Source organism: Colossoma macropomum, unplaced genomic scaffold (genome assembly GCF_904425465.1).
Source record: "Colossoma macropomum unplaced genomic scaffold, Colossoma_macropomum, whole genome shotgun sequence".
Classification (NCBI taxonomy): Eukaryota; Metazoa; Chordata; class Actinopteri; order Characiformes; family Serrasalmidae; genus Colossoma; species Colossoma macropomum.
Genome location: NW_023494800.1, coordinates 18,729,959 through 18,747,011, shown reverse-complemented (window position 1 = coordinate 18,747,011; position 17,053 = coordinate 18,729,959). Strand labels below are relative to the sequence as shown.

The 17,053-nt window shown below is 40.2% G+C and overlaps 1 protein-coding gene across 2 annotated transcripts in view; it reads left to right on the top strand.

Moving 5' to 3' along the window:
* zgc:100829 (uncharacterized protein LOC445149 homolog) overlaps positions 1–12,893 on the top strand; it is a 29,935-nt gene extending 17,042 nt beyond the window's left edge. For both annotated transcript variants that reach the window (XM_036588430.1, XM_036588431.1), the window contains exon 8: positions 10,566–12,893. In XM_036588430.1, the coding sequence (XP_036444323.1) occupies positions 10,566–10,792 (227 nt within the window). In that variant the 3' untranslated portion in view covers positions 10,793–12,893. The remainder of the gene's footprint in view (positions 1–10,565) is intronic.
* Positions 12,894–17,053: the final 4,160 nt, after the last annotated feature.

Sequence of the window (17,053 nt, the reverse complement as noted above, 5' to 3'; positions counted from 1 at the left end):
CTTTTAAGCAGCATCTAAAAACGTATCTCTTTAACTTAGCTTTTAATTAAAACTCTGTCTCATGGTATTTATCTTTTAATTTGATCTGTGTCATTTTCTTATATCTTTCTAAATTAATACTTATAATTTCTTGTATTACTGTTAAGCTTTATCACCTGTCTGTAAGGCAGTTTGAGCTGTCACTGGCATGAAAAGTGCTATATAAATAAAAATTATTATTATTATTATTATTATTATTATTATCAAGATATTTCCAATTTCCAAAAAAGTTGGGACGCTGTGAAAAATGCAATAATGTGAAAATCATTTAAACCCTATATTTCATTGAAAATGCAAAAAATCAGATGTTGAAACTGAGAAATTTCATTGTTTTTTGAAAAATATATGCCCATTTTGAATTTGATGCCAGCAACACAATCCAAAAAAGTTGGGACGGGGCAACAAAAGACTGGTAAAGTTGTGTAATGCTTAAAAAAACACCTGGTGGTTGATTGGCAACAGCTCAGTAACATGATTGGGTATAAAATGAGCATTGCAGAAAGGCTGAGTCTTTCAGAAGTAAAGATAAGGAGGGGTTCACTACTCTTTGAAAGAATGCACGATCAAATAGTGCAACAGTTCAAGAATAAAGTTTCTCAACATAAAATAGCAAAGAACTTTTGCTTTTCATCATCTATGGTGCATAATAACATTAGAAGATTCAGAGAATCTGGAGAAATCTCTGTATGCAAGGGACAAGACCAAAAACCAGTATTTGCTGGCTGTGATCTTTGGGCCCTGAGATGGCACCGCATTAAAAATGGCCATGATTCTGTAGTGGAAATCACTGCATGGACTCACTTCTGAAAAACACTTCTGAAAAACACTGTCTATAAAAACAGTTTGTCGCTGCATCCACAAATGCTAATTAAAACTCTTAATGCAAAGAAGAAAGGATATATAAACAGGATCCAAGAATGCTGCCACCTTCTCTGGGCCCGAGCTCATTTAAAATGGACTGAGAGGAAGTGGAGAAGTGTCCTGTGGTCTGACGAATCAACATTTGAATTTCTTTTTGGAAATCATGGACACCGTGTCCTCCGGGATAAAGACCACTCAGCTTGTTATCAGTGCACAGTTCTAATGCCAGTATTCATGATGGTATAGGGGTGCATTAGTGCACATGGTATGGGTGACTGGCAAATCTGTGAAGGAACCATTAATGCTGAACGATATATACATGTTTTGGCAAGATATGCTGTCATCCAGACAACGTCTTTTTCAGGGAAGGCCTTGTTTATTTCAGCAAGACAATGTCAAACCACATTCTGCACGTATTACGACGGCATTACTCCATATTAAAAGAGTCTGGGCGCTAAACTGGCCTGCCTGCAGTCCAGATCTGTCACCCACTTAAAACCTTTGGCACATTATAAAATGAAAAATACTGCAAAGGAGACCCTGAACTGATGAGCAGCTGAAATCCTATGTTAAGCAAAAATGCAAAAACATTTCACTTTCAAAACTCCATCATTTGGTTTCCTCAGTTCCCAAATGCTTACAGAGTGCTGTTAAAAGAAGAGGTGATGAAACACAGTGGTAAACATGCCCCTGGCCCAACTTTTTTGGGAATGTGTTGTTGGTATCAAATTCGGAATTGGCATATATTTTTCAAAAAACAATAAAATTTCTCAGTTTCAACCTTTGATATGTTGTCTTTGAAGCATTTTCAATGAAATATAGGGTTTAAATGATTTGCACATCATTGAATTTTGTTTTTACTTGCATTTTGCACAGCGTCCCAACTTTTTTGGAAATGGGGTTGTAGATAGATAGATTGATATGACCTTTGTTCCAATTGGCTATCCTGTACTGTACCTAATGCAAAAAGCAGTTTGGGCTGAAACACTCCCTATAACTACTGACATCATAAAGGAAGAAGAGACAGTTCACTGGATGGAAAATGAATAGGAAAGCTCATAACGCTCAACATCCCATCTGTAACTTTCAATAAAAAGAGTTGATCGGCTTGCCTGTAAAGCCACAAGTGGGGAAAGCCCTCCCTCCTTGTGGAAACAGGAGCATGCACAGTGGGCAGAACATGATGAAAAACACGAACTGTAAGCAAAACTCTATACACTATTTATGTGATTTTGATTTGATTTTACCAGTGATGGTTCTGAAACGGCTTTCAGTTTTGGAATTATAGGTCTCTTCCCATCCAAAGAGATAGGAGACTGGTCTTGTGATTGGAAATAACTGCCCAGGGACATTCACCAACATGGCCACAGAGTGGACAGACTTTCCTATGAGGGCATTATTATAACTTCAGCGAGAATGTGCGGGGCTGCTAAAGGCTAAATAGGTGGATATATGTAAATGCTCTGGTTTCAGTCACATCACAACAACAATTAATTCAAAAGGGGACGTTTTGCTATTTAGATTCCACATATGGACTTTTGGACTGGAGAGTGAATGTCACATTTTGAAACTTTAGGAATGTTTACATACAATATCAAAAGCAAGTATTAAAAAAGGGGAAAAAACAGCCTTTTAATGAAAGTATGTGAGAAATTGAAAAGTAGAGGAATGTGTGAGCATTTTAACTGTGTATGTGTGGTCCACAGCCTAAGAGTTTGGCAAAGGGTGTGTGAGTGTGTGCATGTGTGTGTTGTTCCTGTGGGTGCACGAATGCGTGCGAGTGTAACAGCCTCCCGCAGCTGCTGGCTCCGTCTATGCGTGCATGCATGCGTATGTGTAAGCGTGTGTGTGTGTGTGTGTCTGAGTGTGTGTCGCGTCTCCTCTCTTCACCTTCAGAGGGAAGGACACACATTCCTGCGCTGCTTCCCGACTCTGGCCCTGGGCGACGCTCGGCCGGAGCTGATAAGTGACAGAGCCTCCAGCCTCTACTAAACCCTCTCTCTCTCCTTCTCTCACTCCTCTCTCTCTTTTTTCACTCTCTCTCTCTCCCTTTCTTTGCTTTCGCTATCTCACTCTCCCTCTCTCTCACACACTTCTTTCTCTTCCCTTCTCTCTCTCCCCTCTTTCACTCTCTCTCTCTCTCTCTCTCTCTCTCTTGCTCCCTCTGGCAGTCGTGACCCCCCCGCGGCCGGGCTCAGCACAGACGCGCCGCTCTGCTCCGGAATTCTGCCCTCTGCCCCACTTCTGCCCCCCCCACTTCCCTCAGAGGTGGGGGCATTTAAAGAGATAGGACCCTTTTTTTGGTGTTGAGGATGTCGTTGCAGTTTTCCTTTCATCTGCCTGACTCTGTGTGTGTGTGAGTGTGAGCGTGTGTGTGTGTGTGTATGTGTAGGTGTGCATGTGTACATTTGGAGGGAAGGTAGAAACAGCCCACTTATAGCTGCACACACACTGATTATGCAGAGCTGGGGGGGGAGAGATATAGAGATAGTGAGAGAGAAAGAGAGAGAGAGGGAGAGAGGGAGAGGGAGGGAGTTAGATGATGGGAAAGAAAGGGGAAGAGAGTTAATTAGAAAGATAGAGCATGAGAGAGGGAGGGATAAATACAGTTCCGCTCATAAGTTTACATACCCCTTGCTGAATTGGTAAACAGATACGATATTTACCTTTTTTTCAGTTTAAAACACATAAAAACTCATTTTTTTTATTTGGAAGAAAGAATTTTTCATGAGAATCACCATTAAGTTTCCCGAGCAACTTTTGAGCAATGAAATGTTTCTCTGGTGTTAGAGAGAGAGAGTGAGAGAGATAGGGAGAGTGAGAGAGTAATAGAGACTGAGGGAGATGAGTTTGAGAGAGAGAGAGTTGGTGTTTGGTGTGAGGTGATCAGGTGTTTCCAGGCTTTGTCACAACTGATTGCGAGGTTGTGGTCGGGCTGTGTGTGTGTGTGTGTGTGAGTGTGTCTCAGGTTCCTCAGCGTCTCTCAGATCAGGTTGTGTGTGTGTGTGTGTGTTTGTGTGTGCGTGCAGTGGCTGGAGGAAGCGGGCGGTTCTGGTAGGATGGAAAACGCCACGCTGGGGCAAGTGGCAGCATGGATAGAGGAGAGGTGTGAGGCTTTATGCTGGTGTCAGCTAACAGGGGGAGTGGTGTGCAGGACGCCAACACATCCAAAAACACACACACACACTCACACATATGGGATGTGTTTGTAGGGTGCAGCACAGGCTATTAGTGGGGCGTGGAGAACGTGGTGGATCAAACAGCTTTGGACTACGAGTGTGACCGTTTGTGCATGCATGTGCATGTGTGTGTGTGTGTATATGCGTGCAAGTGTGCCCGCCTAGGTCGCTGGAGCCTGTCCAGGGTTTCCGTGGCGACCACACAACACAGCGAGACAATCAGAGGCGGCAGGCCCACGCAGTGCGGAGAGAGGACATTAACACAGGAACCACAGGTCAGGGACTGGGGGAGAGAGAGAAGGGAAGAGAGAGAGAGAGAGAGAGAGAGAGAGAGAGAGAAAGAGGAAGAGGAGGAGGATGAGGAGGAAGAGAAGAAAACAAACATGGTGAAGAAGTGTGGAGGGGCAGTTTAGGCCAATCTCCTGAATGGCTGTAGAAGCAGTGTGTGAGTGTATCTATTAGTGTTTGTTTTTAGAAGATTTTAAGGACAGAAATGTGTTGATTTTGTAAGAAAATTAGGGCTAACTTACAATATTGGGAGCTAGGGATACATTGATACCAATACTGGTATCAGGTATTGGCCCGATACCGTGCTCATTCACACATACTCAAAAAAGCACTGATATCAACATCCTGTACCAGCTTATATCATGTGATGTAAGCTTAGTGTACGCTGCCGCGCTAATGAGCAAACAACTCAAGCTGACAGTGAACGGCGGTCTGCTCACACTGCAAATTGTTGCTGATGCCGCAGCAGTTGGACACCAAGTTGTTGGTCACTTTAAACATCCTGCCAGGGCATATTCCCACCAAGAATACACTGTGCGATTTTTAGCCCATTTTGAAAAATGTTTACAACCACTTTCCCAATACGAGTCCATATATACTGACTTTACTCTGTTTGACAGAAAAGAACTGCGAAGTATAAACTTCATTATAGTGATTTTTTGAATTGTCTCTTTACAATAGACTGTAGAGAGACTGTATTGCCCTACCATGTGCATGACTGCCTGGTTTTAGCTTAAGTGCACAGTGTGGCGCAAGTTAACAAAGCTGCTTCATTTCTTAACGTTTGTGCTCAGTACTTGGAAGTGCAGTGCGTTATTTTCAATGACACAGCTTTTTTTGAAATTGTTTATAGACTGAGTTGTCTGAAGAAGTTGCATTTCACATAAAATGTCAATCAAACTGAGTGTTTTCATACAGTGTGAGCATGTAAATTCACAGGCTTTCAACCAGCCATTCATCCAAAAAGACTCCAAGAAGACAAAAAACTCAACAAGTGAGCTCCCCAGATGCTTTAGCCTTGGGTGTGATTCCTACTGTTATTGTGCTATAGAGACTGTTTACTTACAGCTGTACTTCCACTGCAGCGCTACTTGACCCAAAGTAACTAATGTTAGCATTGCTAGCTAAGGCACGTCGTTTTAGATCAGCTAGAGTTGAATGATTTAACTGTTAAGGTACTTTGCACTTATTTACACTCACAACTACTTAATTCTAAGTAGGTTACTCAATATGTTGTCAGAATTGGTATCGGTGAGTACCTAAATATACACAAATATACAAATTCTAGTCCATTTGTACAGATTGCTGTCATCAATGGTCAGGACCTGGACAGGACCACCACCTAGTATTTTAATGACTCACTATTTGAATGGTGGGTAATGTGGAGCATGTTGAAGTGGTTGAGATTGAAAGTAGCCTTTAAACCAAAAATATTCAGCCAACAGCATCCTGTGGCCAGAAACTGACCATTGATGAAGCACTAGAGGACTAACACAAACTGTGGAGCAACAGATGAGCTGTTGTCTCTAATTTTATGTCTGCAAGGTGGACCAACAAAGTATGTGTGTCTAATATAGTGGACAGTAAGTGAACACAGTGTACCAACAAAATACCCACTGCCATGTCAGCGTCACTGCAGTGCTGAGAGTGATCCACCACCCAAATAATACCTGCTCAGTGGTGGAAATGGGGGGGTCCTGACCACTGATAAACAGTGTAAAAAATTATAAGTCCCTTAATTATTACTCTCTTAGTTATTATTGTTATGTCTGTCAAACATCCAGTTCAGGCTACATGGTAGCCTTCGTAACACTTGCTAATGGATTAAAAAGTTCAGCTGCACAAAGAAAAATTTAGAATCAAGCAGTGAGCACAACATTTAAAACTCATCATTAAAATAAACTGTCTTTACAAGATGTTCAGTGCAGACATATGTTTGAAAACTATTTATCTTTACACAAAATGTTTTAAAAATCACAGATGTGAGCACTGTTCAGTCCCATTTAACATGTTTAATGACTAATTTATCAAACTCTTAGCAGCTAAGAAAAGCTAATTAGTTAGCTAACTAATCTTAATATTTTTCAGTAATGTTATTTATCATTAGATGTCATATGAAAATGATTTTTCGCAAATCCAGTGACACAAATAACATGTAGCTTACTTTATTTCCAACTTAGCTCTTCCCGTTAGGGACCCTGACATTTTGACATCGAGCTGTGATTGTGGTCTTCTACACTGACTAATCCAAGCTTCAACAAAGAAGTAAAAACAGACAACACCCTCCAGATGATCAGATCATGTCTGAATTATACATCGCGCAGTATTCACAATTTCTTGGTCTAATAATTCACAATAGTTTATTGCCACGGTCGTTCTCACTGCAGGTTTGTTCTGGGAGTTCTGGCAGAGCTTTTACTTTGCTTGATGAAGGAAGTAGCATTTAGAGATAATTGTAAATGGCTGAGCGACATTTTATTATTTTATTATATTATAACATATTTAAGTTTGGTGGACCTGGTCAAATTATCTGCTTTTCTAAGTGAAAATAAGTACACATCTACAGAGGACACTTCTGCACATTTTAATGTGCAATAACTGTTTATCTGCTAAATTTAACATATTGGCAAAAAAAGTAAAACATGGCCTATGCAAATTTTATATTTAATGTTTTTTTCATCAATATGTTAAAGTTACACTCTGTACGATTTTGGGATTTGGAGACCTCTCTGGTGAAAATGTGTAATTGCATGCAACATGTAGAAGAATATTTTGTCAGTTGTGCCTCTAAACTCTTCCCTGAACTGATGAATCTAATGATTGCGAGAGTGTTGAAAGAGTATTCAAAGAGAACTCAAACAGCTAAAAGGCAAAATTTGTTGAAGGACGTCATCCTAGGATGTAAGTGAATAATCTGCTCTATTGTACTCAATTGTATTATGTCTTTATGCATATAATATTAATTTTCTATTTGAGGCCTTAACATTAAAAACATACATTTTTTAATTTATATCATTATTTAATTTTTTTTATTTTATTTTTTCCACACTGTATAAAAAACAAACGTGTGTGTGTGTGTGTATGGGCAGGGTTGATGGACCCTGCAGCTCATGGCTCTGCCGCTGGCCACTCTGGCTCGTGACTCACAGCGGGGAATATTGGGACACTTCGTTCATCGGAAACAGCGCGCCGTGTGTGTGTCAGGCTGTGTATGGGAGAGGCCGAGTTTGTGTGGAAAAAAATAAGCATGTTGGAGTTTGTGCGTGAAAATGAGAAGGGGTAAATGTGTGTGTGTGAGAGAGAGAGAGAGAGAGAGAGAGAGAGAGGGAGACAGGGAGAGAGAGGGAGAGAGAGAGCTCACACATCTGTGTCCCCCGGGGACGGGGCTAAAAATACGCGGTTCCTCAAGCCTTCTGGTGTCTGAGCAGCGTCTGTCTGCTCTCCACCGCCATCCCTGCGGCCCTCCTTTCCTCATCTTCCATCCCTCCGTCCCTCAATTACACACACACACACAACACACACTCACACGCACACACACCAACTATACCCAGCTGCGTCCCTGCTCCACTTCCTTCGCCGACGACCTCCGGTCTGGCAGTCTGCAGCCCAGGAAGAAAGAGCCAGGGACAGAGAGAAAAAAAGAAAGGAAGAAAGAGAGAGAGAGTGAGAGCGTGAGGGGGAGAGAGAGAGGCTGAGGAAAGAAAAAGCGAAAAGGAGAGGGCTAAAGAAGGGCAAGGGTGGAAGGGAGAACAGAGAGAAGAATAGATAAACGGCCTGTGTTACTGAGCCATAATGAGAAGTGTCATAATGCTATCAGTTAAAATGTCCCACTTTTGATAAAGGCCTGGCCAATATCCCACTCATCACTCTCTATTACAGCTGCTTCGCCCAGTTCCTATTCCTTCTTTTTATTTTCTGTTCTCTGTCTCTCTTTCTCTGTGCTCAACTCAGGTCAACTCAAAGAAGCTTTATTTTTGGCATGGACCATATTAGGTTACAGTGTTTGAATCTTTTTATCAATTAGTCACTACATATACACATACACGCCTACACATAAGTGCCTGCACACATTTAATACTTCCAAATTGGCCATATAACACTCCATATATACTCTACCTATGTGCATTATATTAGAAAGGGCTTTACTGGTTCTATATATTAAGCTGCCAGTTTATTAGGTATTAGGCCTATTTGTGGTGCATCTTTTTGGCCTTCAGAACTGCTTGAGCTGCTTGTACATGGATTCTACAAGCTGGTGAACAAAGTGTGCAAGAATCTTGTACCATACAGAAATGGCTGCATAGCACAGCTCCTGCAAACTTGATGGCTGTACAGGCCTGATTACTGAATGCTAATCACTGGCAGCATTCAAAAAAGTAAGCCATTGCAAATTACCAATTACTTATAGCAAATTTTAGCAGGGAAAAAACTAACTCTCACTAATCATTACTAATAATGCTACCTGTTACAGCTGACAGCAGAACTTTGTAAATGTGATCAGTGTAAGCATAGAGAAAGCTGTCAAATTACACATAGAACCATATCGCTGTTGTTGAAACAAAACCTTGTATCTCCAAAATGAGAACTTTACAGGAGAAGGAAAAAACATACTTTACTTTTAATGTAAGTCAGTGGAACCACACTTTTTTCCAAGCCATTTTGGGTCATTTCTGGTGGTCCATTCATCATGAAAGTTACACAAAACAACAAAAATGGAGATACAAGGTTTTTATTCTGACAGCAGTGATATAGAGAAAATGTATGTTTTAAATGCATTGCTTGTAAATAATTTTGCTGTCTTGGAGAGCAACAATGCAAGTAACAAAATTCTTATGGAGTCACTAACTGTAGTCTGATTACAGCAATGTAAACTGCAATGGATTACACCACTGTGTTAAAACGTCATCAGGTTACTGTAACCCATTACTATGTACAGCATTACCCCCAACACTGATCACTGGTCTTTTCTTCTGGTAAATCCTTTAAACAACTGTGAAAAGCCCAGAATGACAGCCATTTGGAAGACCCTAAAACTGGCATAGCTAGTGCTAATGATCATACCAAATCCAAAGTCACTAAGGTCGCTTATTTTGTCCATTCCAATGTTTAGTTGAACACTGACGCTAGAAACACCACTTTATTCGTACCATGTGCTGCAGTTATATTATGTATGACTTGTTGGAATGTACAATCTGTATGAAGGTATTAGGTTGTTTTCCTATTAAACTAGCAGCTCAGTGCAAATAAACAGGATTCTTTTATACATTCAACTGCATATATTTTAACTATGAAAATATCAGAAACATTTGGGATGAGTTGGAGAGGCATTTGTGATCCAGAACTAATCATCGAACATCAGTACCTGACATTACTAGTGCTGTTATTACTGTACCAAGGGTGAGGGGCAAACTATTAATAGCCTTGTTTTCAGAAGAATCGTTGAATGAGCAGGTGTCTACAACCTTTTGGCATACAGCGTATCTGCCAGCCAAAGTAGCATTATGCCCACCTCCTAGTCTCAACCTAGCTAGCCACAACTATCTGGATTCTGTCAGTCACATTCTGATTATGTATCACAGCAAGAAGGGGCCAGGTTCAATTCCCTGGCCAGGCGACTTGGGTCTTTTCTGTGTGGAGTTTGCCCTGTGCCTGCGTGGGTTTCCTCCCACAGTCCAAAGACATGCACCCAGGCCAATTGGACATGATTAATTGTCGCTAGGTGTGAATGTGAGTTTACATGTCTGAGTGTCTGCCCTGTGATGGACTGGCATTGTCCAGGGTGTTTTCTGGACGATGACTGCTAGGATAGGCTCCAGCACCCCTTGCGACCCAGCAGGATAAGCGGCATAGACAGTGTGTGTGGAGGGGAAGCAAAGTAGTTTTGATTTTGTCATCAAAAGTGAACAGCTACCTGGACTAGATGTTGTCATAGAAAATGAGCCTTTTACAGCCAGATATATATGTGAATTTTGACAATTGCCTCCTCCTATATGCTTTGCCAAAAGAGTGGGCTGGGACTGGTCGTTTTACATGTCGGTCAAACAGCATCTTCCTGAAAATGTAGGCAGCTCTTAACCAGTACCAGACTCTCTTTTCATCATCAGTGTCTTCTTTGACTCTAACAAAATTTTCATCTCAGGTGTATTCCTGTATTTTTGAAAAGAAAAATGTGAGTTCTCATATCTTTCCACCTCCTAGGAAAAGACTTCCGGGTGATGGCTGCCTCCAAACGAGCTATGTCTGTGGAAACAGACTCAGTGGGAAGGGACAGCTGTTTGGGTCGTGGGCGTGTAGCGGAGTTGATGAAAACCTTCAGTGTGACCAGTGACTCCAGCCCCTCACAGACTCCTCCCAGGGCCAGCAAACCACCAGTTCCAACTAAGCCCAGTCACCTGCTTCTGCGGCCCTCCCCCTCACTCAGGTAATTAGGCTGCCGTCAACACCCACGCGCCTCACCTCACCCCCCCTGTCAGGCCACAATGGACGCTATCGGAACCCCACTTCAGGACTGCCTCTGTACGGTGAGAGGTGAAGCCCCCCCCAGCCTCTCTCAGGACCTTCTCCACTGCTGTAATCAAACAAGTGAGGCAGGAAGATGAGGGTTTTTGCAGTTTCATTTTGATATTTTGTATGATTGTGCTGTTAGTTTTCTCAGCTGGCATGATACACAAAATATTACCTTTTACATTTGTTACAGACTTTTTCATTTAAAGTTTTGACCTTTTACATTTTTTACAAGTTTTTCTTCTACTTTTGCTTTTCCACATTCATGGGGATTTTATTCACTTTGTTAGATCACAAATGTGATCATTTTGTATTACAGTTCCAGTTATTTTTTTTCCATTACAAATCTTGAAAGTGTTTTTCAAGGGGAATTCCACACAGATATTTCTCACATTATTTAACTCAATAGTGTGTCGCTTCTGTGGTGAGAGAGAAAAAGCAGCCACTCTACATTCTTACCAAAAGAGGTTTTCAAAGTTTGAAAAGAAACAGCCAAAAACAACTAATGAGAGGGGTTCATGGAGTGAAAATCAGGAAATTGACTTTTTCTAGCTAAAAGCTTGTTAAGATACAAAATGCTTTTTTCTCACCACATTAGTTAAAGAAGAACAAGGCAAATATTGAAATACTGAATTTGCTTATAAGCCCATTTGTTTGTTTACAGTATGTTTTTGGTAGGTGTCTACATTTATTCAGGAAGACTGCTGCTTAGAGCTGTAGTTGGTTCTAAAGCTTTGGGCAGTGTTCTTACTCAGATTCCACTGTTTAAAAACTTTAAATTTAAACAAAGCGGTTACACATCTCTTCGGGTTACTGGCTATTGACCACTGTATCTTGAGCACAGACTGCAAATGGGCCTCTGACCAATGCCATCATAAAAAGACCTCTTAATTAAATGTTTTTGGTTTGTATTTTCTGCACTTTGAAAATGCACGTTGTAGACTGTGGTAACATTTCATGACGAATAAACCAACATATATATGGTGTTTTTTTGTTATTTAACAGATGTTAAGAGCATGCTCCCATTTCAGATGAGTTTTTATGATTACAGTGATGCTTTGCTAAATCTCTGTTCCTCACCAAGCAGGTTCTGATCATATCTGGACATTTCTTCAGTTTAGTCACAGACAAACCTGCACAATTGTTCTTAATTCAATAGCCAGTGCCACTATTTGTACTATGCTCCAGACACACCATGAAGGCCAGAGCCCTCTATATGACAGCACAAACTCTGTATTGCTGGATACTGCATTCATCACAGCCGACGAAACCCTTCCTCACAGTTCTATGCACAATCAGGAGGGTCGATCAAGCACCTTTGGCTGCACTCTTAAAAAGGTTCCTAAGTAGTTCTGGATGAGGTTCTAAGATTCAAAATACAATGTCAGTCTGGACCACAGCAATGTTAAACAAGTCTTTATATAAAGCTCAGTGGTAAAGAGCCGCATTTTCAGAAGCACAAGGTTGCAGTATTCTGGATACTTTGCCGAAGATACAAAATCCTATGCTTTCTTCTGTACCCTCTCATTGCTACCTGCATGATACCTAGAATTCGGGCAATGGTCTGGAGAATCCTTTAGGGCTGTTCTGGACCTCTATGAAAGGGTTCCTCCCAGCACCAAAGGCTGACCCCGATGGTTCTACCTTAAGTTTTTTTAGGAGTCCAAGGGCAGCATTCTTTTGTGTACAATTTACTTCTGTTCTTTGCAGTCTTGTCTAGATACACCAAATGTCTTCTCAAACCTGGTGAGCAAAAGCAGCCATCTTCAAGCTTTCGTAATCTAATTATTGGCCAGTAAGATGCCAGTCACTTTGATGTTTTTTCAGTGTTTTTCTTGAAGTATAATATTCAGTTGCACTTATTTTTCCCCTGTTTTACATTGCACCATTGTGCAAGATGTTGTATATCGTATCTCTGTATGGATTGATGACTTGAGTGATTTGAGGCACATGTGAGGATGAGTGTGGGAAATTGTCTGTGCGAAGAATGATCACACTTCAGCAATAAAATGATCCAAATCCTCCAAGACTCCAGAAGCATACATATAATATATATATCTGCCAAATTGGGATGATTTGGGGCCAACAGTCTACTGACATTTTGCGCTGGTTTATGTAATAAATACTTCCATGCATATGAACACAGGTTCAGTTTTGTAAGTAACATATGACCAACACAATATGACCATGTGTTTGGCTCATATTCTTTCCAGGAAGGAGAAAATCATTTTTTTTGTACTTCAAATATACTTCTATACTTCTCAAGACTTTGACCTACTAAGTCAAAACAGGGACTAATTGAAAAATGAGATATTACTCATCAAGAACATGTACAAAGTAATGCATAGCTTTAGTGTAACAGGGACATCCAAAAGGTTTTCAGTATGTGCTTTTAAAAAGTTTGGAAACGAAACTGTCAAAAACATTATCCTGATCTCAGGACAGTTTGATGAGTGCTGTAAAAAACACCCTGAGTATTAGGAAAAATGTTTAAAACATTGTTTTATTAAAACAACTTGGCTTTAGAATTTTTCTTTCTGTCATCAGATTAAGAATAATGTGACATGGCAACCATTTACAAAGGTTTTTTTTTCAACAAAAATAAATAAATATGGTTGCAAACCTCGCTCTTTTCTCTGCCTCCAAGCACAAACAATGGCAGCCATGTTATCACCAAAAATAAGACAGGCATTAAGAGCAGTCACTATTTACTAACAGCCTCAATAAACTGGAGTAGGTGCTGCATTATAATAATCCCCTCCCAGTATTTGTGCTTTGAGAGGGAAACTCCAATAAATGCACGTAGAATGGCAAAAGCACAAAAGAGCAAAAGAGCAGTTATGCCTTTTCAGTAAATCGCAACAGACACTTTTTAATGCCAAAATAGTGTTTGCAAAGGTGCAAAACATAAGTAAATCTGCTTTTTGCAGCATGTGAAGGTGTGTATCTGGGTATTTTCTTTTTCCATAGCCTTGGGGGTACCGTCTGAGGTCGACTCCACATCCACGTTAAAGAAAATCATCCATGTCCTGCTCATTACCACTTAGTGTCTGATTTACCAACTTGTAATCTAAATATTATTTTTTTTCCTCAAGTATCTTCAGTGTTGTGTGAAAAGTATGGTTTAGGGCCATGAAACTTTTACTTATCCTGTCCTCTTGGCTGCCCTCTGCTTGTTGTACTCTAAAGCACATGGAGAGAAGGAGAGCAAGTCAGAGTGATGGAGTGAGGGACAGTAGAAGAGAGGACCAATCAATATAGAAGTTAAAGTATGAGAGTTCTGAGATAATAAGGAGTACACAACTTTTCTTATAACATGCTTAATATCAATTAAAATGTGTGAATAATATGTTGCTGGTCATTTTTATAGTGCAGTGCTTTATCTGATGTTTAGCTTAGTAAACATTCTCAGCTGTTGTCAGCAGCATTAATATCTCTTGTTGTCTGTAATTAACCCCTTAAATTGTAATACTTCCATATATGGGCCCAAACTCCTCACTCTTATAACTACATAATGTATGTATCAGTTTACTGTAGTTACTATGTTATAATTTATAGTAGTAATCATCATTAATAATACATCTTGCTGTCCCTTCAAACTACAATGACCGTTATGTGGGATCACACTTCATTTCCTCACTCTCTAAAATATATAACTCATGTATTAGTTTCACATGTAGTTACGTAGTAATTTGTAATGTTTATTATCATTTATAAAGTAAACAACGACACAATGTATTGTATTAAAGTGTGTCACATACACACACATTTTCTAAACCGTTTATCCTTCTGGGTCGCGGGGGGGGGGGTTTGCTGAACATATCCCAGCAGTCATTGGGCAGGATACACCCTGGACGCCAGTCCATCGCAGTGCAGACAGACAGACAGACAGACATATACATCCACACCTAGGGGCGATTAGCATGTCCATTTGGCCTGACTGCATGTCTTTGGACTGTGGGAGCACCTGGAAGAAGACACCCACACAGACACGAGGAGAACATGCAAATTCCACACAGAAAGGACCCTGGTTGCCTGGCCAGGAGCTGAACCCAGACCCTTCTTGCTGTGAGGTGACAGCGCTACTCACTGCGCCACCGTGCCACCCTAAAGTGTATCACAGTGTTTCATATTGTATCGTTGTAACGTTAGATTGACACAGCTTATGTTCAAAAATCGTACTTCTATAGTGTTGAATAAATGGAAACATTACTATATTAACATAAGGCACATTTTCAGCCACTGCTGTATCAGAAAATGTATTGAATCAAGATACCCCCATATCACAGAAGGTTAAATTCTGACTTTTGTGTATCATTACACCCTTAGAAGTAGAGATGCACTGATACCAATACTGGTATCATGTATCGGCCCGACACCACACTTATTTACTTGTACTCAACCTCAAAAAAATGCACAATACTAATATCCGACACCACATGATACCATGTGATGCAAGCTGAGTGTACACTACTACCCAAATAAATAAACGAAGCAAGCTGGCAGTGAAGGAGGGTCTGCTCACACAGCGAAGGGTTACTGACACTGTGGCAGTCGGATGTACATATTAGTTTACTATGTTATATTTTATAGTAGTAATCATCATTAATAATACATCTTGCTGTCCCTTTAAACTACAGTAATCGATATGCGGGATCACACTTTACACATACATTTTCTAAACTGCTTATCCTTCTGGGTTGCGGGGGGTGCTGGAACATATCCCAGTGGTCACTGGGCGGAAGGCAAGATACACCCTGGATGCCAGTCCATCGCAGGGCAGACAGACAGCAAGCTGGCAGTAAAGGAGGGTTACTGACGCTGTGGCAGTCAGACGCCATGTTGCCAGGCACTTTAAATGTTCTGCCTTGGCAAATTCCTGCCAGACATGCATTACGTGACTTTAACATTAACGTTTTTTAAACACACCACACACTCACTACCAATTTCCCAATATGAGTGGAGACACATAGGCTACCAAAATGGAGACAAAAGAGTCAACATTTGCTACTAAGGTCTGTACGCCAACTTTACTGAATAGAATTATGAACTTGATTTTTAAAAATTTTCTTTGTAAAATAGTCTTTAGAAAGACCGTATTGTCCTACCGTGTGTGTTTCGGTGCACAGTGTAGTTAGCCAAGCTGCTGTAGCTCTGTCTCTCAGCGCTTTTGCTCAGTATTTTAGTGCGCAGCGTGTTATTTTGAATGAAACATCTTTATATAGAGCTGTCTGTAGAGGCTGCATTTCACATAGCATGTCAATCAAACCAAGTTCATACTATAAATCATAGGCTTTGTCCATACATCATGGTCTATTCAAATGTACAGTGTGGCTCACCAAAGAACAAGATTTCTAAAATTGCTGAGTGTATGTGTGGCTTTAGAAGGCATTCAACTACAGCTCAAACACCCAGTCAAAATTATTATTATTATTATTATTAGCCTCAGAGGTGATTACTGTTGTCACCATGCTACAGAAACTGTTGTTGAAAGAGACAGAGGAGCATTAGAATTATTAAAACTACTTTTCTGATGTGGAATAAAACTCAATCTCCTCCACTGCAGCGCTGCTCAATCCAAGGTAACTAGTGTAATGCAGCTAGCTAAGGCACTTCTTTTAATATCAGGTAGATTTTAATGATTTAATTGTTAAGATACATTGCACTCATTTACACTGACAACTAATTAATTATAAGTAGGTTCTGGTTATAGTATGATATCAGACTCGGTACTGGCGAGTACTAAAAAATATGTGCTCGTACTTTGAGAAAAATGGGATTGACGCATCCCTGCTTAGTTAGTTTGCATTTAACCTTTTAAAATTTAAGGGCCTTATATCTGGCCTACACTTTAATTTCTGTCTCTCAAAGTTCTTTCAACTACATAGCCTACAAATAAATTTGATAGTAGTTAACAAATAATGCATTGTAATTTTAAGATAATGTAATTATTTGAGTAATTGTATAGCAATTATAAGATTATGTTATTGCTTAAGCAAACCACTTAAGGTAAAGCTACTTAAGATTCTTAGATTCATAGCAGTCTTAAGACTGTTATAATAATAACTGAATAATTAATCTACAATATAAGGTGCTTGTTTAATTGACTAGTTACCTGTAGTGGTCATTGTACTCATAGGTTTGATTATTAACATGTATAAACTTTCTAGCACACTGTGACA